The sequence below is a fragment of the Microcaecilia unicolor genome, chromosome 1, assembly GCF_901765095.1.
Source record: "Microcaecilia unicolor chromosome 1, aMicUni1.1, whole genome shotgun sequence".
Lineage (NCBI taxonomy): Eukaryota > Metazoa > Chordata > Amphibia > Gymnophiona > Siphonopidae > Microcaecilia > Microcaecilia unicolor.
In genome coordinates, this window is record NC_044031.1 from 115,517,074 (window position 1) to 115,542,412 (window position 25,339).

General features: G+C 42.7%; 1 protein-coding gene across 1 annotated transcript in view; it reads right to left on the reverse strand.

Annotated features, from left to right (window-relative positions):
* Nucleotides 1–25,339, reverse strand: part of MALRD1 (MAM and LDL receptor class A domain containing 1) — a 787,803-nt gene that overhangs the window by 258,773 nt on the left and 503,691 nt on the right. Inside the window, 1 exon segment of the mRNA XM_030202038.1 lies at nucleotides 16,782–16,939. Coding sequence (XP_030057898.1) covers nucleotides 16,782–16,939 — 158 coding nt within the window.

Here is a 25,339-nt window from a genome sequence, read left to right on the forward strand (position 1 = left end):
AATTTTAAAATGCGCGCCCAGAGATGTGCAGCCCCTTAAAACTGCATTCTTCCACAAATCAGCTCCAAATTAACTTTCCTTTGGATCAGACCACCCCCCCATAGTTCACCTAAATATGACCACTGGATACCCCTAACAACAAAAATAGTTTTTAAATAAATTTTCCTTGGGGCCCTGGTCCTGTGCTAAAAATTACTATTTAAAATTAAAATTAAAACAATCCAAACCCAAAGGGCTTCTTACCTGAGTCCCTTTACATGATGACCACCACCGCTACCTCCCAAAACGGGCTAAAAACGCCAGGCTTCATTTTCGGGCCAATCTGAGCATGTAAAAAGTTTGCACATGCTCAGTAGTTCTCCACTCGGCAGGCTAGGCCTGAAACCGGCTATTTTCCTGCCTTATGCTACCTGCCTTCTCCTCACTTGTGGCCAGCCAGCCCTGATAGCTGGTCGGAACTTTTACCAGCTCCTGTCATGGACCTCCCTGAAGTCACTAGCCACCAGGGATCAGCCCAGAAATGACCCAAAATGGATCAGGAATGTCCTGGACCCTAAAAATGGGCCCCAACAAACATAAAAAAAACTAAATTGGGCAAAAATGACCCAAAATAGGTCAGCACCTCCAGGGCAGCCCCGGATTAACCCCAGACTCAGGAAATAGGTCAGAGGAGTCCTGGACCACCTCCAAACCCCCTCCAGGTACCAATTTAATTATTTTTAGCTCTGTTTACATTACAATGGCACCAAAGCAACCACCCACCCGCAAGGGTAATTTCAGCTACCCAGAAATTGAACTGCTGGTTCAGGAAATACAGAGAAGGCACACGCATCTCTTTGCTCCCATGGGCCAGAGGCTGGCTGCTACAACGAAGCAGAGAGAATGGGAGGCAGTAAGGGACCGGCTCAACGTGGTCTTCCACTGTGGCAGGGATGTGGAAGACTGCAAACGGAAGTGGCGCCGGCTGAGGCGTAATGTCAGGAGGAAGGCTGGTGCCAACCCCCCAGCAGATGACTCCGCTAACTTGACCCCCATCGAGTGCATCATTCATGGGCTCTTGCCCCAGGAGGGGATCCACGGCACTGGGTCCCTTGACACATCAGCACAGCCTGAGGGCTCAGGTAGGTTGACCATTAGGAAACTGGGCTATCTGTTGTGCTGCACTACACTCTGTTTTACACAAGTGGGGGACAGTGTGATGCTCCTCAGTAGGGGAAGGGGTGAGAACACCACATGCAATACAAATCACTATTCATTACAGACCATGACACAGGGAGTAGCAGGAGGGAGGGGGAGGATTTCAAGCAATGTGTGTGTAGATTTCCACTGTTTCACAGCTTTGGGGGCCTTCCCCACTCCCTCCTCTTTTCCCCATCACCAAACTCTGCATATCTCCTTCCCATACCTCTGTGCTGTAGCCACTGTGTCCTCTGCACTCCTTTCACAGTTCTATGTCTACCCACCTGCCTGTGTGGCTTTCTTCCTCATCAGTCTCTGTAGTACACTGCGCTCCTTGTCTCCAGCTCTGTACCACGTACAATGACATCTGTGGCTTGCCTGCCAATCCCATTCCTCACCATCTCTTTGCTGGGTCTTTGCATGTGGGGCTAAGTATATGAATGCTGAAAAACAAAAGTGGATTATTTTGACCAACACACTTCCTCCCCTTTTGCTACGCAGGTGATGACAGCCAGTCAAAGGAAGAAGCTGGCCCTAGTGGCCACCAGCCCCAGCACACAGAGCAGCAAACCAGTGGGCCTGCACAAGAAAGCACACAGGACCATGGGGTGGAACCACAGGACCCAGTAGCAGCAGCTCTTCCTCCACCACCTGCAGCAGAGGCTCTCCCTCCACCACCCGCAGCAGAGGCTCTCCCTCCACCACCCGCAGCAGAGGCTCTCCCTCCACCACCCGCAGCAGAGGCTCTCCCTCCACCACCCGCAGCCTTTGCCGATGGTGGCACTAAAGAAGAAGAAGAAGATGCAGAAGGGGGGGCACCGCCTCAGCAGAGGCCATTCAGCCAGAGGAGGCAGCTACTGCGCCTCGCCACACAATTGCTGGGCCAGAATGTGCACATGGAAGATTACCGGCGCCAGAAATTGGAGCTGCAAAGGGAAGCACTCCAGGTGCAACGGGAAGCGGTACAGGCCCAACGTGAAGTGGTACAGCAGCTCCAACGGCTGGAGCACAGCATCGAGGGCCTACGTCGTGACCTGAAAGCACCTAGTACAGCTCTGATGCAGCAACAAGTGGCATCTACTTCCACTACTGCACAGCAACCACCCGCTAAGAAGATGAGCTTGAGATCCTCAGCCTCCCTAGCCACTGGTCCAGCAGCCACCACACCAGCTCCCCTTCTTGGTCCTGTGCCCAGGTTGCAGGGCAAGCCACAGACCTCAAGGTGGCCGGAGTTCCACAGGGCAGCCGAGGCAGCAGGCTGCCTTGTGGACACAGAGGAGGAGAGTGGGAGCTCATCAGAGGACTCTCAACAGAGTTCCCCTGCAGCACCAGCTGCAAAAGAACATGGTGGGAGAGGTAGGAGGGGACGGGGCCAGGGGAGGGGGCGGGGAAAGTGATGGGACATGCTGGGGGGGTGGGGGGTGAGGGTTGGAGGGAGGGGATTATGCACAGAGTGGGTGATGGTGGTGGGACGGAGGGGGGAGGTGGTGTGTAAATACTATGTCATAGAAGTAAATGTCAACTTACTCTCACACAAAACTTGTCTCAATCAGTTTTGCCTGGCTCTGACCCCCAGCTGGTGTGCACTCTACTCTGCTCTGTGGGCGGGAGGTGGAGGATCTCCTCATCCTCTTCATCTGGGGCCTGCTGCTGTGGTGGCTGTGGCTCTTTTGGGAGGGCCTGTCCTCTGCGCATTGTCAAATTATGTAGCATGCAACAGGCCAGGAATATCTTTGCCACGTTTTGGGGTCTGTACAGGAGCTCCCCTCCAGAATGGTCCAGACATCGGAACCTGTTCTTAAGTTGTCCGAAGGTGCGCTCGATGATGCCACGGGTGGTCCGATGTCTACTGTTGTAGTTCTCCTCTGACCCTGTTTGTGGGTGCACTATGGGGGTCATGAGCCAACTCCGCTATGGGTAGCCTCTGTCACCTTTGGGGAGAAGCAGGATGAGAAAGATGAGTGTGTATTGTTTGGAGCGGGTACCTTGTGGAGGTGGGGTGGGGGGGAATAGTGGGTTGTGGAGGGTTGCCCGGTGGAGGAGGTATAGTTTGGGCAGATCCATGCTGCACTTACCTAGGAGCCATCCGCCGGTGATCTCCCCTCGGTCAAACCTGCGGAAGATTCCTGAGTGCTGCAATATATAGGTGTCACACACAACTTGCATATTGAGTGAGTGGAATGCTTTCCTGTTCCTATAAGTGGCCTCTCGTGCCTGGGGGGGTCTGAGTGCGACATGTGTGCAGTCAATGGCGCCTATGACCGAGGGGAAGCGAGCTACGTCGTAGAAGTCAGCCATGTTCTGCAGGGCCTGGGGGGGGGGGGGGGGGGGTTGGTGAAGGTGATGTACTCAGAGGTGTGGGTAAGGAAGGCATCAATGAACTGGATGAGACAGTTAGAAAACCGAGGATACATTTAAATGGCTATTTTTTTCAGTGGAACAAGGTGAATACTGGAATGCCGCAAGGATCTGTTCTGGGACCGGTGCTAGTTAATATATTTATAAATGATCTGGAAATTGAAACAATAAGTGAGGTGATTAAATTTGCAGATGACATAAATCTATTCAAAGATGTTAAAACACATGGTGACTGTGAAAATTTTCAGGAAGACCTTAGAGAATTGGAAGACCGGGCATCTCAGTGGCAGATTAAATTTAATGTGGACAAATGCAAAGTGATGCACATTGAGAAGATTAATCCAAATCATAGTTACTTGATGCTAGGGACCAACATAAGAGTCAGCACAGAAGAAAAAGAACTAGGTGTCATTGTAGACAATACGCTGAAATCTTCTACCCAGTGTTGGGCAGAAGCCAAAAAAGCAAACAGGATGCTTAGAATTATAAGAAAATGAATGGAAAATAAGAGAAAGAACACTATAATGTCTCTGTGTCTCACCATGTTGCGACATCACCTTGAGTACTGTTTGCAATTCTAGTTGCCATATCTCAAAAAGATTTAGCAGAATTAGGTAAAGGTTCAAAAAACAGCAACCGAATGATAAAGGGTATGGAACTCCTCTCATATGAGGAAAGGCTAGAGGTTAGTGCTCTTTCAGCTTGGAAAAGAGATGGCAGAGGGGGGATATGACTGAGGTCTACAAAATCCTGAGTGGTGTAGAATGGATAAAAGTGCTCAATTTTTTACTCTTTCAAAAAATACAAAGACTAGGGGACACTCAATAGAGATACATGGTAATACTTTTATAACGAATAGGAGAAATATTTTTATACTCAACAAATAGTTAAGCTGTGGAACTCGTTCCCAGAGGTTGTGGTTACAGTTGTTAGCATATCTGGGTTTAAAAAAAGGTTTTGACAAGTTCCTGGAGTAAAAGTCTATAGTCTGCAATTGAGCTAGACTTGAGGGCAGCCACTGCTTGCCCTGGAATCAGTAGCATGGAATGTTGCTACTATTTGAGATTCTGCGTGGTACTTGTGACCTGAATTGGTCACTTTTTGAAGCAGGATACTGGGCTAGATGGACACTGGTCTGACCCAGTATAGCCATGTTCTCATGTTCAAATATTACTTTCAATGTTGTCATAAATTAATGCTTGCCTATATGAAGCTGGAAGTGTAAGGAAGATTACAGGCTGCCAAATACAGAATGGGATGTATATGACAAGATTAAAGATGATAATGTACCAAATACAGTCTATCAACTGAACAGAATGTAATTAAACAGGCAGTACTTAACATAACATTAAGAAAAAAATGTGAAAAGATATAGATTAAAATTGTGTTAAAATGTCATTTCAAGAAATGAATCCTTGCAGAGCAGTATCTACATGCAACTTGAATAAGATAATCAAATAAAATATACTAAGAAAGTAAGATCAATGTGCATTCGATGTAAAACCCCGCAAATAAATTATTTTCATAAGGTGATGAAGTGGTTTAGTGGTGAGAATAAGAACGTAAAAGCCAGACAATATGGTTTTCAGGTTCACCATTAATGAGATGATTATTTCAACACCAGTGTCAAACTATTATACCTCTTGTTAAACATTTGGGAGTGTATTTACCCTTATCAATGTTGGCTTCTGGTAAGATGTATTATTTTATGCAATGAGACCTAGTTACCAATAACTATGGTTAACGGTAAAATAGCTAAAGCAAAAAAGAGTGGGAATGACCACAGAAAGATGAACCAGGATGACAGAGCCATATTTTATATAACAGTACATGTAAATTTTGGAATGCCCACAAAACACCCATTTCCCTCCCTATAACCTCTCTCCTTTTTGCTTGCAGGCATTAAAATGTAGGTGCATTGAGCTACAGAATACACTTAGGGATCTCTGCACATAAATTCTAATTATTGTCAATTAGTGTTCTTAAGTGCTGTTAACAACACTGATTTGTTTGTTAAGCCAATTAAATTACGTGTGTTCTTATAGAATATACTTGGATTTTGGCACAGAACGCTAGGTGCGCTATATAGAATCCAGCAGAAAGTGTTGTATTTAGGCATGCACTTTTATGCCTGCTATTGACATGGCGTAAGTGGGTGTGTCTAATTGTAGGTAAATAGATGCTGATTTATGCTAGTATTTTATAACGGAATCTTGGTGCACAGAGGCCAATATAGAATTTAAGCTCAGCAAGCTGCATTGAGGCACCTAACATTGATGCCCAGATATAGAACTTTCCCCAATATAAATAGAATTTATTTTAAAATAAAATCTCACCTACCTTATTCCACTTAACCACTTTATTAAATCAGTCTCCTAATTGTGCATATAGAACTAGATTCAGCAAATGGTGCCCAAATGTGGATGCATAAAAAAATAAGCACTGAACCGTAGCACTCTGAGTTGAGTGGAATATATAAAATAGAGGTTAGCGTTGAGATCCACACTCAGTTTTGGGCATGAGGATTTGCACCAACTGAACCCTGATGTAAATCCCCACTCTTAAATTAGGTGTGCATCCACCTGATTCTATAATAGTGCACATATCTTTAGTGAATGCCCCTGACTCACCCATGCCTGTCCCATGGCTACATCCTTTTTCAGTTGCATGCTAAAAAATGTATGTGTGTATCTTTATAGAATAGTGCTTAGCAAGATATGTGCATAAATTCAAATTGTAGCCAATTAGTGCCAATAATTGATTATTTACATCCAATTATTGGTGTTAATTAGATTGTTATTCAATTAAATTGCACATTCAACTTGAACACCCAAATTTTCATGCAGAATTTTGAGTGTCATTTATAGAATTTGGAGGATATAACAGGGTTTTTTGGAGAAAAGGGAAAAAGAAACTCAGATTTAGATTTTAGATTTGATTACTTTTCTCTCTAAATCCAAGCTCAAGGTGAGCTGCATACATGTACAATGATGACTTAGCAAGAACTGTTTCTTGGGACCTGAGATTAGATTGAGTGGGCACAAAGTAATACAGATGTTGACATCAATGCCATTTCTCCTCTCATTGGCCTGTGCTGTGGCTCACTGGATAGGTCTGAAGTGAGCAGGCCATGGGCTATCCAGGCACATAAGTGGCTATGCCCAAATTGAGTAGATATTTCCTTGATCCCAGACAGCTCAAAATCTATCAGGGCTATAGAAAACCATATTTCACGTGAAAAAAAATGGCCGAACAAATGCTAACATTTTAGCATTTTGAGCTTTTTTGTTCTGCACAAACGTATCCTTCACAGTCTATGCAAGGCAGCTCAATGTGGAATTTTATAAAAATTGGCAACAAAAAAGGCTTTGCACGACAGATTTTGCAAATCAAGAATACAACTGGATTTGCATGCGTAAGCTAAGTTGTGCTATATAGAATCCGGGAAGAATGTGCAAAAATGTACTGCACTTTAGCAAACAGGCCTCTTAAGTGGCTACAGAGGTCTTTTACTAAGCTGTGGTAGCAGTTTTAGCTCGCTGTATAAATTAGCTGGCGGTAAATGCCAAGACACCCATTATATTCCTATGGGCATCTCAGCGTTTACCGCCTGCTGATTTCTACAGCGAGCTAAAAACGCTGCTGCGGCTTAGTAAAAGACCCCCTAACAAAACTATGAGATGTATAGTGCACCCTGGCAAGTGACTTCCTGTTTAGATCAATGTGACAAATATAGCTTAAGAGACATATTGAGTGACTGAAACGTATTCCTTTCTAGAAGTGAAATATAGTATTTAATTGGAATATGGTATCAAAGCCTTTGCATCTGAGAATAAGTACTGAGCACTGATATTGCTTTATATAATGTTAAACTAACTTTAGTGATGGTTTTTATTTACACTTTTTTCTTTTAATTTGTATATCTGTGGTTCGAAGACTATTAGTGTTTTTGGCATTATGGCACACCACGGGCCTCAGCTCATTGCATGATCAGTCCTGGACATACAAGTTTATGGTGGTCTGAACAAGGTATGTCTGTCTAGCTTGTATCTGTTAGTATCCGGTTTGCATCTGAGGACAGTTTGTGTGTACAGCACATTTGAATCAGTGAGCATCATATTGATTCAGCAAATGACTGATGGATTTTTGAACTCTCTGCATACACAGCAAATGCTCCCCAACAGGGCCGCCGGAGGCATAGCTGGGCCCAGAGCCGAATCGGACCGCCGCAAGCCACCACCCCTACACACACTTGCACCGCCACTCCTGCCAGCCCCCTTACCTTTCTGTCTTTGCCCGGTGCTGGCAAGCTACTTCCTGCATGCCTGCTCCCACAGTCTGTCCTGTCCTGTTCTTGTCCATGCCAGGAGTCAGGACCTGGATGATTGCATTATCGCGCTAATGCAATCATCCAAGTCCTGGGCAGCACATAGGAGCAGGGGCGGACAGACCCGGAAACAGGCAGCAAGAAGAAGCTTGCTGATCTTGTAATAGTGGCATAGGTACCTTAGAACACATGTGCTTTTCTTGCCCTGATCTCCAAGTTTTCTGGACATCAGTTTGGAATAGAATATGTGCTGTTTTTTATTTGAATCTTCCTCTTACATTTTATCTTATAATATTTTGTTCTGCAGGGTTAAAACAAGCAGTTCATTGTAACTATAAATTATTTGACAAGTTATTGGCCATAGCAAACTCCACTATTATAAATAATTGGAAAAATCACAAATCGGCTTCTTTTTCCTTTTGGTGGCACTGTATGTTTGATTCTTAAACATGAAAAAATCTTAGCTGAACGTAACAAGTCTATGCATTTGTTCCATAAAACATGGGACCAAGTAGCCAAATTTTGTCAAAATTAAGATTAAGGATTTGTGATTTGATATTTTGGTATATTATTGTTCCTTTTGTATGATTTTATGATACGTGAACCTGTATAACTTATAATTTCTAAACATTTGAAATGGTACTGCATATATAATGATATTGCAATGTATGGATCTTTCTGTATACCCTGTCTATGATTGTGGTTTTTGTATACTTGTATTCTTTGAGAGGCATAATCGAAAGGGGTGCCCAAGTTTTCCTGAGGACAGCCTCGCAGGATGTCCCGACGAAAGGGCGGGGAAACCCGTATTATCGAAACAAGATGGGCGTCCATCTTTCGTTTCGATAATACGGTAGTGGACACCCAAATCGTGAAATTTAGGACGACCTTAGAGATGGTTGGCCTTAGAGATGGTCGTTCTTAGATTTTCGGCCATAATGGAAACTGAGGACTCCCATCTCAGAAACGACCAAATCCAATCCATTTGGTCATGGGAGGAGCCAGCATTCGTAGTGCATTGGTCCCCCTGACATGCCAGGACACCAACCGGGCACCCTAGGGAGAACTGCAGTGGACTTCATAAATTGCTCCCAGGTGCATAGCTCCCTTACCTTGTGTGCTGAGCCCCCCCACCCCTGAAAAAAACCCACTCCCCACAACTGTACACCACTACCATAACCCTAAGGGGTGAAGGGGGCACCTACATGTGGGTACAGTTTGTGGTGGGTTTTGAAGGGCTCACATTTATCACCACAAGTGTAACAGGTAGGGGGAGATGGGCCTGGGTCTGCCTGCCTGAAGTGCACTGCATCCACTAAAACTGCTGCAGGGACCTGCATACTGCTATCATTGAGCTGGGTATGACATTTGAGGCTGGCATAGAGGCTGGCAAAAAATATTTAAAACGTTTTTTTAGGGTGGGAGGGGGTCGGTGACCACTGGGGGAGTAAGGGGAGGTGATCCCCGATTCCCTCCGGTGGTCATCTGGTCAGTTCGGGCACTATTTTGAGGCTTGGTCATAACAAAAAATGGACCAAGTAAAGTCACCCAAGTGCTCGTCAGGGACGCTCTTCTTTTTTCCATTATCGGTCGAGGACGCCTAGTGCCACCTTCGCTACACTTCCGACACGCCCCCGTGAACTTTGGTCGTCCCCGCAACGGAAAGCAGTTGAGGACGCCCAAAATCGGCTTTCGATTATGCCGATTTGGGCAACCCTGGGAGAAGGACGCCCATCTCACAATTTGTGTCGAAAGATGGGCGCCCTTCTCTTTCGAAAATAAGCCTGAATGTATACTTGATTATATTTTCAGAAAATTTAATAAATACATGTGAACTAAAAAAATAAAAGAAGAAGCTTGCTGGTGCCAGTCCCCCACTCCCTTGGGGAATTTTGCTTCTCCTTCTCGGTGGCACTGCTCCTAAAATGCAGTTGACTGGAAGTTACAGAAAAAAATTGTGCAGGTATCTCAAGACATGCTTGTCACATAGGCTATGGCTGAAAATTAGCCTCTATTGCCTTGCCATCACTGGCTGGCCACTAAATAGCTTAATGAAAAGTTACCATGGGATCTTCTCACTTAACTCTCTATTTAGCTTTCTAATGCTTATTTTTAGCCACTCAGCAGTCATAAATTTTCAAAGCCTTTGAGCTAGCCACTGAACTCTATATTTAGAAGATGGCTGGCTTTAAAATTTACCTCTTTATAGGGTCCTTTTACTATGTTGCAGTAAGCAATAACACCTGCTTACTGCAGCATAAAATGCCTTACCGCAGGGCGCACTCAGGGGATCCCATGGTAATTTTGGCATCTATACACGTTTCCCACATGCTAAAAAAATAGATTTTATTTTTTAGCGCTGGGGACAGATCGGGGGCAGAGAATAGGCATGTATAGCACTAATCGGTTAGCACATCTATATCGCCACCTGCTAACTAATTAGCATATGGTTAACATGTGAGCCCTTACCACCTAAAAAATATGTGGTGATAGAGGCTCATGTGCTAATGGAAAAATTAGCGCATAACCATTAATTCAAAATTAGAAAACTTGGCCATTTTACCCTTGCAAAAAAAATGACCTTAGCTTAGGAGTGACCCACATATGCACTCTTTAAAGCCACTTTTTACTGCAGATTGGTCAAAGGGCCTCTATGCTTCCAATATTCTAAATGTCTCCTCCACTGACAGTGACAAGCCTACATGCTTCCTACAATGCTGTGCAGAGAGACATCATGCAATGAATCGGAGGAGATGGAGGACCTTGAAAAATGAGTTGACAACACTTCTGTTCCTATGAATGCACTTGTCAAACAAGGCTTCATAAAATTATCATACTTCCAAAAAGAACTTAAACAGAAAGCAACAATTTCTGTTATATAATTTATAGCTTGTGAGAATTCTCTGATGTAAAGAATCAAGTAATAATAATAATAACAACAACAATTATTATTATTATTATTAATACAATCACAACTTGGTACTTACTTAAAAAATATGAATCATTTATCCCTTTAAATTCCTAATTGGAATTTCATTGGTAGATAAGGTTGGCGTTAGTTTAAAAACTAGTCACCGTCGTAGTTTGGAAAATTTCAAACAAGGTAGAAACTGACACGGTAACAGGTATGTGCAAAGACAAGCTAAATTGCGAGTCCACGAACTTTCTAGATTCTCTGTAAGGTATTTTAAGTCTATGCTGTTTACTTGATCACAGGGTGTTTAAAGAAACTATGGGTCTTGTTCCGTATGAAGCATGAGCGAAACAGGAGATCGCTATCGGGCGAACCCACTATCAAATTTAATAGCAGATAATTGCCTGTTCATTTCTATTGGAATTAAAGATTTAAAAAACATAAAATATAAATAAAATACAATATAAATAAATAAAGGAGTGAGGCACAAGGGGTGAGGTTTTTTGACTTATGATGATGCTCGCCAGCAGTTTTACAACAGGCAAAGTCAATTTTCAAAAGTAAATGCTGAGCAGCGGGGTACCCACTATTCAAAGCAAAGGTGGTGGTTATTGTTGGAATGTAATTGTATTTTACATGCATTGCCTGTCACCTATTATTTCTCTGTGATTACTCTGTGACCTCTGATGTGAATTACTTAGAGAGGTCACACAGCTATGTAACTTCCTGTAGGGGTTAGATGCAGCAGACACAGCACATGGAGCACATGGAGCTCATGTTCTCTCCTAACCTGAGAGGATCTATGGTGGTGTGAGCATCCATTACCATCTAAGCACATGGAAGGAGCTGATAATACAAATGTATAGTAATATGTATATATAAGCCTGTCTGATTATAATCTAACTACAAACTGTGAGTAAACAGATGTTTTGTTACTTCACTTTAAAGTGACTCAGCAGTGAATTATTCAGGGGTGAATGAGAGAGAGATGAAGAAAGAAATTAACATTTCTAAAGCTGAAGCTGTGTGTACTAAAATCTGCTAATTATTTACTACAAATAATCCAACAAAAGGGTTATGGGCCCAGGGCTCAGGAATTGAAAAAGAAGAGAAATATTACCAGGCAGTAAAAAAGCCACATTTTTCTCTTAAGTTTTAACAGAAAGATTCAGTCTGTCTCTCTCTCCCCCCACACACCAAACAGCAGACAGAAGGCTAAGAAAATGGCTGAGGGAAGAAATTCACCATTTTTCTACTCTCTCAAGGTGCCTAAGTTAACTGAATTTAATTATCAGCAATGGGAACTAAGATTCATATGTCTCCTTCGAGCAAAAGGATTGAATATATGCTTAGACCAAGACAGAACAGCTGAAAATATGGCTGAATGGGACAATGCAAACTATTATGTGAAGTGCATGTTTTTAGAAGCTCTCTCAGAGAAACAAGCCATATTAGTGGAGGGAAAAGATACACCAAAGGACATTTTATATAAACTGAGAACTATGTATGCAACTACATATGCAAAGCAGCAACCAATTTGGCTGGCAGAGTTGAATGAAACCAAATTAAGGGATAAAAGTAAATGTAATGATCACATTATGCATCTTATGTCTTCATTTCAAAGCTAGAACTTTCTGGAATTCCCATGTGTGATGCATTGAAAAGAGCATTTCTTTTTACCTCACTATCAAAGAAGTTTGATGTTTTTAGGTCTGTAAATGAGGCCATTGAAGGGCAATCTTTTGAACAGGCAACATCAAAACTAAGGCAGGAATGCATAATAAATGATTCTGAGGAGATGTGTTCTCAAAGCAAGTCAGAGAGAAATGAAACAAATTTCTTGGCAAAGAACAGAGGAAGGCGGAGCTATGGGAAAACTCCACCCAAGGGCAAGCTGATTTGCTACTCATGTGGAAAGGAGGGACATGTATCTAAATGGTGTAAGGAAACACAAACACTCCCTCTAGCTCACCTAAGCCAATGGAACTAAAGAATTTTCAAACCAGGAAATGTATGAAGGACAAAGATAAACACAAGGGCTTTCTAATGGCAGAAAAATCTTTGACTATGGTAAATAATAATTCAAATGAAAGTACTTGGATTTTGGATTCGGGGAGCACATGCCATTTAACCAATTGTAAGGATTTCTTTCAGGAAATGTGTCCAGAGGAAGGTATTCTTAAAACTGCAAACGCAGGGACTGCTAAGATCCAAGCAAAAGGTATTGGATTCTTAAAATGCAAAGTGTCTAATGAAGTTAAAGAAATTCCTGTAAGTGATGTCTTGTATATTCCCCAAGCAGTTTGCAATATGCTTAGTGTATCTACATTAGATAAGAAGGGATTTGTGATTCATTTTGAAAACAGTAAGTGCACAATCTCTAAAAATGATGAAGTGTATGCTGAAGCTTTTATGCATAATGATGTTTATAAGCTGAACATTTCAGGTGAAGCCTCACATATGGCGCAAGTAAGGAAGAATGATGGTAAATGTAGTCTGGAAATCTGGCACCGCCGCCTGGGACATCGTGATTCTAAGGTGATCCAGGATCTTCGCAGTGGGCAACTAGCCACTGGCATTCAGATAAGTGCAGATGCTGGTAAAATGGAGAAATGCATAGACTGTGTTACTCAAAAAGGTGTAAGACCCTCATTTCCTGCATACACAGGAAATAGGAGTAATAAAGTGCTGGACTTAATACACAGTGACTTATGTGGACCGTTTAATATCCCATCATTGGGAAATAACAGATTTGTGCTAATATTCTTGGATGATTTCTCTAGATACTGTGTGGCCTATTTGCTGAAAGAAAAAAGTCAAGTCACAGACATGCTGAAGAAATACGTAGCCATGGTGAGCAATAAATTTGAAAGAAAACCAAAGGTTCTTCAGACCGACAATGGTGGTGAGTTCACTTCGCAAAGCATGCGCACATTTCTAGAACAAGAAGGCATTCAACATATCACAACAGTAGCTTATACACCAGAGCAAAATTCTGTTGCAGAGAGAAAATTTAGGTCACTTGTGGAAATGACCAGATGTATGCTGTCAGATAGCAATCTCCCTAAAAGACTATGGGGGGAAGCCATTCTCACAGCAGTGTACCTACAAAACAGAATGCCAACTAAAGGCGCTGAGCGCACACCACATGAGACATGGCATGGTAGGAAGCCAAACCTGTCACACATAAGAACATTTGGAAGTACAGCATATGCTCATATACCAAAGCAAAGAAGGCATAAGCTGGATTCCACAACAGAAAGGGGCATTTTAGTTGGCTATGCTCCAGGACACAAAGGATATAGAATTTTGAATCTGAAAACTGGCATTGTTGGCATAAGACATGTTACATATTTTGATGAAAACAAAAGGGTTGATAAAGGCTGGATTATCCCAGATGAGCCTTATCATCCAGAATATGAAACTAGAACCATAATAGACATGCCAGTGTATATAAATGCCATACCAAGGCAGATGTCTGAAAGTAACTCACCTGTATCTAACGAGGAACAGGCAGAGGAAGCAGACACAGAAAGGATCATTGAAGAAGACAGTACAGTTGGAGAAGGGGAATCAATTGGAGAAGAACTCTCAGATTTAGAGGATGCGGAAAGGTCAGACCAACCTGTTGTCAGACGCTCATCCAGGGAAAACAAAGGTGTTCCACCCCCAAGACTGTCTTACCTAACAAAGTCAGCAGAAGCTCAAGAGCCCTTAACATGGGATGAGATTGAGAAAATGCCAGCAGAAGAAGCTGCTGAATGGCATAAAGCTGCACAAGAAGAAATTGATGCATTGGATAAAAATAATACTTGGATTCTTACAAAATTACCTCCTGGCAAGAAAGCTATAGGATGCAAATGGGTATTCAAGTTAAAAAGGAATGCACAAGGAAAAGTGGAAAGGTATAAAGCCAGATTAGTGGCAAAGGGATATCTTCAAAAATATGGAGAAGATTTTGATGAAGTGTTTGCACCTGTAGTGAAACACACGACAATAAGAACACTTCTGAGCATTGCAGTCTCAAAAGGCATGCAAGTCAAACACATTGATGTGAAAACAGCGTTTCTTCACGGAGATATAACTGAAGACTTGTACATGGAACAACCAACAGGTTTCATAAATACAAAACAAAGACAGCTAGTGTGTAAATTAAACAAAGGTCTTTATGGATTAAAGCAAAGTGCAGAATGTTGGAATGAAAAATTGCATGAAATATTGACAAATTTAGGATTTAAGCAAGGTGAAGCAGATAAATGCTTGTACACTAGGTGCAGAAATGGACAATATGCATACATTTTAGCTTTTGTTGATGATCTGCTCATTGCAAGCAAAAGTGAGCAAGAGTACAAGGACATTGTAAAGTGTTTAAACCTCAATGTTGAGATAAAAGAACTGGGTAATGTGTCATACTATCTTGGTATAGAAATTGAGAAACAAAATGATGGTTCTTATCTTCTAAGCCAGAAGCAGAAAATAAATGAGCTTATTGAAAGTTTAGGTATGCAAGATGCCCAAGTTGTAAGCACTCCCATGATCACTGATTTTCTGAAGGATGAAACAGTAAGAGAACCTTTACCAGATAACATCCAATATAGATCAGCCATAGGTAAGCTTTTATATCTAGCTACCACATACAGGGCTGATATAGCAAATGCAGTAGGAATTTTGAGCAGAAGGGTCAGCTCACCTACCAAATCAGATTGGACTGCAGTTAAAAGGATGGTAAGGTATTTAAAGGGTACCATTGATTGTAAATTAAAGATTTCAGCCAATAGTAATCCAAAACTAATATGTTACTGTGATTCAGATTGGGCAGGGGATCATTCTGATTATAAATCCACAAGTGGATATGTGTTTATGTATGGAAATGTACAAATTTCATGGGCCAGTCATAAACAAAGTATTGTGAGTTTGTCTTCTACAGAAGCTGAATATGTGGCTGTATCGGAAGCGTGCAGAGAACTGATGTGGATTGAAAAACTTATGCTGGATTTTGGAATAGCTGAAAAGAGACCAATCCAGATAATGGAAGATAATCAGAGCTGCATCCGACTGTCACAGAATGACAAGGTTCAGTCACGCACCAAGCACATCGCAACGAAATACCACAACGTGCGAGAGTTGGCGAAAGAAGGGGTCATCAGTCTACACTATTGTCACACCAGTGAGATGACAGCTGACATCATGACCAAACCGTTACCCAGAGAACATTTTGTGAATCTGCGTATAAAGCTTGGACTTTGTATGAATAAATAATTGCATGACAGTTATGCATGAGAAGGGGTTTGTTGGAATGTAATTGTATTTTACATGCATTGCCTGTCACCTATTATTTCTCTGTGATTACTCTGTGACCTCTGATGTGAATTACTTAGAGAGGTCACACAGCTATGTAACTTCCTGTAGGGGTTAGATGCAGCAGACACAGCACATGGAGCACATGGAGCTCATGTTCTCTCCTAACCTGAGAGGATCTATGGTGGTGTGAGCATCCATTACCATCTAAGCACATGGAAGGAGCTGATAATACAAATGTATAGTAATATGTATATATAAGCCTGTCTGATTATAATCTAACTACAAACTGTGAGTAAACAGATGTTTTGTTACTTCAACTTTAAAGTGACTCAGCAGTGAATTATTCAGGGGTGAATGAGAGAGAGATGAAGAAAGAAATTAACATTTCTAAAGCTGAAGCTGTGTGTACTAAAATCTGCTAATTATTTACTACAAATAATCCAACAGTTATCGGGTATCTGAAGTCTTTTCCTCCCCATTTTTCTTTATGATACAGAGATAGATTTATTTGTAAGTTGTGGATATTGATTATTATTATTAATAATAATAATAATAATAATAATAATAATAAATTACATGCTTATTTTCCATGTCTGATGTATTATCACAGTCTACTAGATTTCAGGCTTTTCCTTCACATCCTTGTTAAATAAATACTGCAGTTATTTGAATGCCAACATACACTTTTTGACATTTTCTTACCTTTAATGTTCCCATCTGCCGGGAGCCATACATGTAGAACCAAAACCTTATTCTGCATATTCCAAGGCTGGCAGGGAAAAAATTGGTAGTGATTATTTTTGCAGTAGCTCCATCTTGCTGTGCAGATGAGTTGATGTACAGAAAATTCCTTCCATTACCTGGAGAATATATAAATAAAACATTCTTTCAGTGCTGCTACCTTGTTCCAAGCAGGTTATTCATTTTCTATTTAATACAACAGTCAGTGTTTCCGTATAGAGCAGTATATGCAGCTTTATATTTTTATGTTTATAAAATACAGAATCTTTATGTGAATAAAGTTTTAATTTATAGTACAACATCTACATACAAATTGCTTCTATTCTGGACAACAGAGCAATGTGTCATTTACAACCATATTAATTTTAAAAATTGGCATAAAATGAAACTGCAAGGAAGGATATTTAAAAGCAACATCAGGAAATTCTTTTTCAGCCAAAGGGTGGTGAATGCCCGGAAAGCCCTCCAAAACTCTGCTGACTACCTTTGTTTCTTTTTCACCGGGTAACTGGCAAGAATGCCAAACACATTTCATGGATTTCATATCAAATACCTGTGTATCTAACTCTAATCTAATTATAATAGGGGGACATAAACACGACCCTAACACAACCAACACACGTGAATGCAAGGACTTCCTCCAACTATGGGACCTCAGCTGGCCCAATATACAAGCAACCCATGACAATGGACACACACTTGACCTCATCACACACAAACTGTCCTCAGATGCAAACCGGATACTAACAGATACAAGGAAGGATATTTAAAAGCAACATCAGGAAATTCTTTTTCAGCCAAAGGGTGGTGAATGCCCGGAAAGCCCTCCAAAACTCTGCTGACTACCTTTGTTTCTTTTTCACCGGGTAACTGGCAAGAATGCCAAACACATTTCATGGATTTCATATCAAATACCTGTGTATCTAACTCTAATCTAATTATAATAGGGGGACATAAACACGACCCTAACACAACCAACACACGTGAATGCAAGGACTTCCTCCAACTATGGGACCTCAGCTGGCCCAATATACAAGCAACCCATGACAATGGACACACACTTGACCTCATCACACACACCATAAACTAAACCTAACTCTACAATGGCGAAAAAAAAAAGACTCAAACCACAAGCAAGAACGCACAATCTACACCACAAGAGGCCAAATTGACTACTACTACTACTACTATTTAGCATTTCTATAGCGCTACAAGGCGTACGCAGCGCTGCACAAACATAGAAGAAAGACAGTCCCTGCTCAAAGAGCTTACAATCTAATAGACAAAAAATAAATAAAGTAAGCAAATCAAATCAATTAATGTGTACAGGAAGGAGGAGAGGAGGGTAGGTGGAGGCGAGTGGTTACAAGTGGTTACGAGTCAAAAGCAATGTTAAAGAGGTGGGCTTTCAGTCTAGATTTAAAGGTGGCCAAGGATGGGGCAAGACCAGGCATAGGGTGCAGTGAGACAGAAGGCGCGAAGTCTGGAGTTGGCAGTAGTGGAGAAGGGAACAGATAAAAAGGATTTATCCATGGAGCAGAGTGCACGGGAAGGGGTGTAGGGAAGGACGAGTGTGGAGAGATACTGGGGAGCAGCAGAGTGAGTACATTTATAGGTTAGTAGAAGAAGTTTGAACAGGATGCGAAAACGGATAGGGAGCCAGTGAAGCAACTTGAGGAGAGGGGTAGTATGAGTAAAGCGACCCTGGCGGAAGACAAGACGGGCAGCAGAGTTTTGAACCGATTGGAGAGGGGAGAGGTGACTAAGTGGGAGGCCAGCAAGAAGCAGATTGCAGTAGTCTAAACGAGAGGTGACAAGGGTGTGGATGAGGGTTTTGGTAGAGTGCTCGGAAAGAAAGGGGCGGATTTTACGGATGTTGTAAAGAAAGAAACGACAGGTCTTGGCAATCTGCTGGATATGAGCAGAGGAGGAGAGAGAAGAGTCAAAGATGACCCCAAGGTTTTGAGCTGAGGAGACAGGGAGAATGAGAGAGACATCAACAGAAATAGAAAACGGGGGGAGTGGGGAGGTGGGTTTGGGGGGAAAAATAAGAAGCTCGGTTTTGGTCATGTTTAATTTCAGGTGGCGTTGAGACATCCAGACAGCAATGTCAGACAAGCACACTGAAACTTTGGTTTGGATGCAAGGTGAGATATCAGGAGTAGAAAGGTGGATTTGGAAGTCATCAGCATAGAGATGGTAGGAAAAGCCATGGGATGAGATTAATGAACCAAGGGAAGAAGTGTAGATAGAAAAGAGGAGGGGACCAAGAACAGAACCCTGAGGTACGCCGACAGGCAGAGGGATAGAAGTAGAAGAGGATCCACCAGAGTGAACACTAAAGGTGCGGAGGGAGAGGTAGGAAGAGAACCAGGAAAGGACAGAGCCCTGGAATCCAAGTGAGGACAGGGTATCGAGAAGTATGCTGTGATCAACAGTGTCAAAAGCAGCGGAAAGATCAAGAAGAATGAGGATGGAATATTGACCTCTGGATTTAGCCAGTAATAGGTCATTGGAGACTTTAGTAAGCACAGTTTCGGTTGAGTGGAAAGGGCGAAAACCAGATTGTAGTGGGTCAAGAATAGCATGTGAGGAGAGAAAATCAAGGCAGCGGTGGTGAACAGCACGCTCAAGTAATTTGGAGAGAAAAGGAAGGAGGGAGACGGGTTGGTAATTAGAGGGACAAGTAGGGTCGAGTGAAGGCTTCTTAAGGAGAGGTGTGACCACAGCATGTTTAAAGGCAGTAGGGACGTAGGGACAGTTACAGTGGAAAGTGAGAGGTTGAGAATGTGACAGATTAAAGGAATAAAAGCAGGTGAGATGGTATTAAGAAGGTGGGTGGGAATGGGATCAGAGGAACAGGTGGTACATTTTGAGGCAGAAAGGAGAAGTGTAGTTTTCTCTATAGTAGCTTCAGGAAAGGAGGAAAAGGAAGGAGGGGAAGGAGAGAGAGGGGAACGGACTAGTAGAGGTGGCGAGGTAGAGAATTCAAGGTTTATCTTTTGAACCTTGTTGTGAAAGAATTCAGCAAGGGTCTGAGGAGATAATGAAGGGGGAGTTGGGGGAGGGGGCACCTTGAGGAGAGAGTTCAATATGGTGAAGTGAAGTTGAGGGTTAGAGCCCAGAGAGTTGGTCAGTTGGATATAATAATCCTGCTTGGCGTGTAAAAGAGCAGATTAGAAGGAGATCAGCATGAACTTAAAGTGTAAGAAATCAGCAAGGGCCCGAGATTTCCGCCAGAGGCGTTCGGCGGAGCGGGTACAGGAACGTAGGTAGCGGATATTAGAAGTCAGCCAAGGTTGGGGTTTTGTACGCCTTATAGGGCAGGTCATCAAAGGTGCAAGTGTGTCTAAGGCAGAGGATAGAGTATTGTTGTAAGAAGAAACAGCTTCGTTGACAGACGTGGATGGTGCCACAGTAGAGAGGAGGTTTGAAACATGGGAGGATAGAGATGAAGGGTCAATATTGTGAAGATTCCTAGATAAATTAGATAAGATAGGACGGGACTGGGAGGGAGGAGATTTAAGTGTGAAAGTTATAAGATGGTGATCAGAGAGGGGAAGATCAGAGGCAAGGAAACTAGAGGGTGAACAGTTGGAGAAGAAGATGAGATCAAGACAGTGACCATTTGATGAGTGGGGGAGGTGGAGCATAGTTGGAGATTAAAGGAGGATGTTAAAGCGAGTAACTTGGAAATATAAGAGTCAGAAGGATCATTAGCAAGAATATTAAAGCCACCAAGGATGAGAGAGGGGAAGGAAGGATCATGGAAGAAGGCAAGTCAGGCATCAAAGTCACTGAGAAAGGATGAAAGGGACTTATCAGGGGGACGATAAATGACTGCTATTTGAAGAGGCAGAGGAGAGAAAAGGCGGATAGAGTGGACTTCAAAGGAGGAAAACAATGAGATTGAGGTGGAAGAAGGGGTTGAAATCTGGAGGAGGGAAAGAGAAGTAGTCCAACACCGCCCCCGCGACCAGCAGGGCGAGGAGTATGTGAAAAAAGATAACCGCCATGGCTGAGGGCTGCGACTGAAGCAGAGTCATCAGGGCAGAGCCAGGTTTCTGTTATGGCGAGCAGATGGAGGTGACGCGAGATAAAGAGGTCCTGGATATAGGGGAGTTTGTTACAGATAGAGTGGGCATTCCATAGGGTGCAAGAGAAGGGCAGAGAAGAGGAGGGGAGTAGAGGAATAGAGATGAGGTTAGAGAGGTCGTGGTGAGATCTGTAGAGTTGGGATAATAGTTGGTGAGGAGGGCCAGGATTGGAATTGATGTCACCGGCTGAGAGTAAGAGAAGGAGTAAAAGAGAGCGGAGGAGAGTAGGAGAGGTGTGGCCACGAAGGTGTCGAAGGCGAGAGGTATTTAGGTGGAATGGGGAAGGCAAAATGTAGGGAAGAAAGAGACGGAGATTAAAAGCCAAGAGGGAGGAAGAGGATAAGAGAAAAGGTGAGGTGATGAAGTCGATGGATGGGCAGTGAGTTCCTGTAGCGGACAGAGGTAGGAGGTGAGGGAACAGATTAGGAAGGGACAGGGCTAGGAAGAGAATGTGAATAGGGGTCATAAACGACTGAGGTACTTTAGCAACTGGGAAGAAGATTAGATGTAAAGAGAAAATTGCCCCACGCGCCGTTAGAGTGGAGGCCCTGAGTGGATCGGAGTGGACCTGGGTGTCAGCCCGGAGAAGGCTGTAAGGATATGCAGATGAGCTGCAAGTCCTCCACAGCACCTGAAAGGCAGCTGGTGGTAGAGCTGGGCACCTCTCAGCTGAGGAAAGGCTTACCAGGGGTTAGGCCGAAGCCAGCATTCCTCCCCCTGAGTGTCACCTGATCCTAGCCAAAAAGCACCTGGAAACTCTGTGCACTTGGAGCGAGAGCCCTGGGAAGATCGGGGTGGACCTGGAGTCACCCCGGATACAGCTGTGAGGAAATGCAGAGGGCTGCAAGTCCTCCACAGCACCTGGTGGGAGCGCTGGACACCTAGAGCGGAGGCCTTGAGTGGATCAGAGTGGACCTAGGTGTCACCCCGGAGAAGGCTGTAAGGATATGCAGATGAACTGCAAGTCCTCCACAGCACCTGAAAGGCCGGTGGTAGAGCTGGGCACCTCTCAGCTGAGGAAAGGCTTACCAGGGGTTAGGCTGAAGCCAGCATTCCTCCCCTTGAGGGTTGCCTTGACCCTGCAACATTTTGGCAACAGTTCTACAAGAATGAATGGATAGCACAAACAGACTCCAAACATTACCTCCTAAATTGGGACAACAAATGCAGGAGCACATTAGACAAAATTGCACCATTACAAACAAGATCCTCATGAAGACACACCTTGATACCATGGTTCACTGAAGAATTGAAAAAATTAAAAACACAAGTTAGGAGACTTGAACGAGCATGGAAAAAAATGAAAGATAAACTCACACTTAACGCATGAAAACAAATGCAAAGAAAATACAAATATGCAATAAAACAAGCCCAAAGGTCATACTACAAAACCAAAACAGGGCCAGACTACAAAGACATGCATAAACTCTTCCAACTCATGAACAAATTACTAGTCACTACACCGGTTACCACAACCAACACAGATGCCCCATCAGCAGACAACCTTGCTAATTACTTAATGAGAAAATTATAAAATTACGACTCACGTTACCACTTAATACCACCGACCACAAAAAATTCATTGACTACCTAGACCCTATCCCCGATGAATACCCAGCAGACCGAATCTGGACAAACTTCGACCTCCTGACCGACAAAACCGTCACCCAAGCAATCAACAGATTCACCAAATCCCACTGCAAGCTGGACATATGTCCCAACAACCTAATCAAATCCGCCCCTCAACGCTTCATAACAGAGCTCACAACACACCTAAACTACATGTTACAGCACGGAATCTTCCCTAAGGACAAAGGAAATATACTACTCATCCCAATACCTAAAGATTCAAAGAAAAAAGCAAGTGACATAACCAACTACCGCCCGGTAGCATCCATCCCTCTGGTAGTCAAACTAATGGAAAGTATGGTAACCATGCAACTTACCGACTACCTAAACAAATTTTCTATACTATGTAGTAGTATTCCATGATCAACCATGTCGAAAGTGCTTGACATGTCAAATTGTAGAAGAAGTATGTTCTTTCCAGTTGCAATCATTTGTTTGAATTTGGTTATGAGAGTAACTAGTACTGTTTCAGTACTATGGTTAGACCGAAATCCTGATTGGGAGTCGTGGAGTATTGAGAATTTATTTAGTTTGTGAGTTGTTTGGTTACCAACCCTTCCACTAGTTTGGTTATTAAGGGAATGGATGCTACTGGCCTGTAGATGGCTAGTTCACTGGCACTTTTCTTTGCGTCTTTGGGTATGGGGGTGAGTAGAATATTTCCTTTCTCCTTCGGGAAGAGCCCATTTTGTAACATATAATTCAGGTGTTTCGTTATGTCTGATATAAATTGTTGAGGAGCAGATGTCATCAGGTTGTTTGGACATATGTCTAGTTTACAATGAAATTTGACAAATCTTTTGAGTGTTTGGGAGATAATATCCTCTGATAGTGTCTCGAAGTCAGTCCAGGCTCTGTCTGCTGGTTAAATGCCAGGGTCTGGGTCTAGACAGTCGAGGAGTTCAACATAGTTGATGGTACTGATAGGTATCTTAAGTCACAGTTGTATGATTTTCTCGTTGAAGTATCTTGCGAGATTGTCTGCTCCTGGAGAATTTCTGACCTCATGGGTCAGAGGGGTCGAGAAGAACACCCACACGCTCAGGAGAGAGAAAAAGAAGGACCAATAAGGACAGAGCCTGAGATCAGGTAGCAGATGCGGTCACAGAGGGAAGTCCTCTATTGGAGAGAAAGGTCATACCCTAGCTGACCCATCAGGACAAAGATAGTAAGAATAATCAGGAAATGACAGTAGATAGACAAAGGCGCCATGCTTGGCTGAGAAAGGGAGGAGGTCTAGACCACTAATAACAAGCTTTATACAAACAAGAAGGAGTGACTGCATTACATGTGAGACTATGCATTGATTGTATATCTTTGCAGTGAGTGACTGCAGCAGTAAAAATCTTTAGAAGTGAGAACAACAGTAAAGGCATTAAACACATTTTAGGACTGCTCTATAAAACTAGTGTAAGACTTCCAGGGGCAGAGCACCATGTATATTTACAGTCACTTCACTGGGGTAGAAAGGTTTTGAAAATTTCCCTCTAAGGGAGTAACAATGTAGCTTTTGTAGTGCATTTGTAGAAGAGACTCAAGAACATCTTTTACAATGTGCTAAACACAGATGGTCTGTATTGAGGTCTAGGTTTACTGTACTGAATCCCTTAAATATCTAATGTGGAGCTTTATCAAGGATTTGTCACTCTGTTTTGATGGATGGAGACTGCACTGTTTATTGCATATCATGGCTTTTTTCTAATAGAGTAGTGCCATAAATTTGACTCTGAATTTCATCTTGATAGTTTCCCTGCTCTGTTCACTCTACGCCAGTCTTTTTTTCCAGTTTTATTTTCTATCTCATGTAAAATTGTTACACTCTACATTTTTATAACAGCTGTAATAAAATCCTTATGGCCATGCTGACTGCAGGAAAGATGCATCTGCTTAGGCATTGGGTTAATTAATGCCATGAGATTTAAATGTCCAATGTTGAACAGCACGGCAGTAAATGCTAAGTAAAAAGCATACAACTCTCTCATGAACTGCAAGGTTTCTAAGGGGTCCTTTTACTAAGCCATGGTACAATTAATGCCCTATTTTTGTGGCCAGAAGATCAAAAGTTCTGTGGATCAAGTGCTTGTTGCTTATGGGTAGCCTATCTAAAGCATGTCACTTTAATCTTTTTATGCTAGTTATGCCCTGTTTTCACCTATCTTGTTTTTTCTGCTACTTAGTGCCCTGTTTTCACCTATCCTGTTGTATGCATACTTGCTATCTTGATGCCTTGTTTTCACAAAACGTTCATTAGCTAATATTTTGAAGTCTTGTGTTCACGTCACTTTGAAGTCTGTGGTCGCTACCATCAATTGTACTTGCGATCAATTGTAATGAGATTAATTGACCGCAAAATCAAAAGTTCAGGTGAGCAATTGTACCACAACCAACTGACCGGCGATCAATTTGTTCACAATCAATCGATCGGACACCTTGTCCCTCCACCCTCTCACCGGCAATTAACAACACGCGGTACCTCCAACTGGGACAGTATGAAAAGAAAAAAAAGGATTCCTAAGGTAATTAAAGTACCTGCCTGCTAGTTCCATTCACTCCACAGCAAGCTCCATTTCTTCCGCTTCTTCTGGCACAGGTATCTCTGAGTCAGTGAGAGACATTCTCTGATCCTCCCAGTCCATCTCTCCTCCCTCTTTTTCCCCTCCCCCTCCCACCTCCGGCAACTGTCCATATTATATTGCTTGGTAAACAAGGGAGTTTGTGCTAAATCTAGATCCTGGACTGTCCCTGCGGACCAGCTCTGCAGTTGACAGGAGTGTCTAAAAATCTGGATCCCCT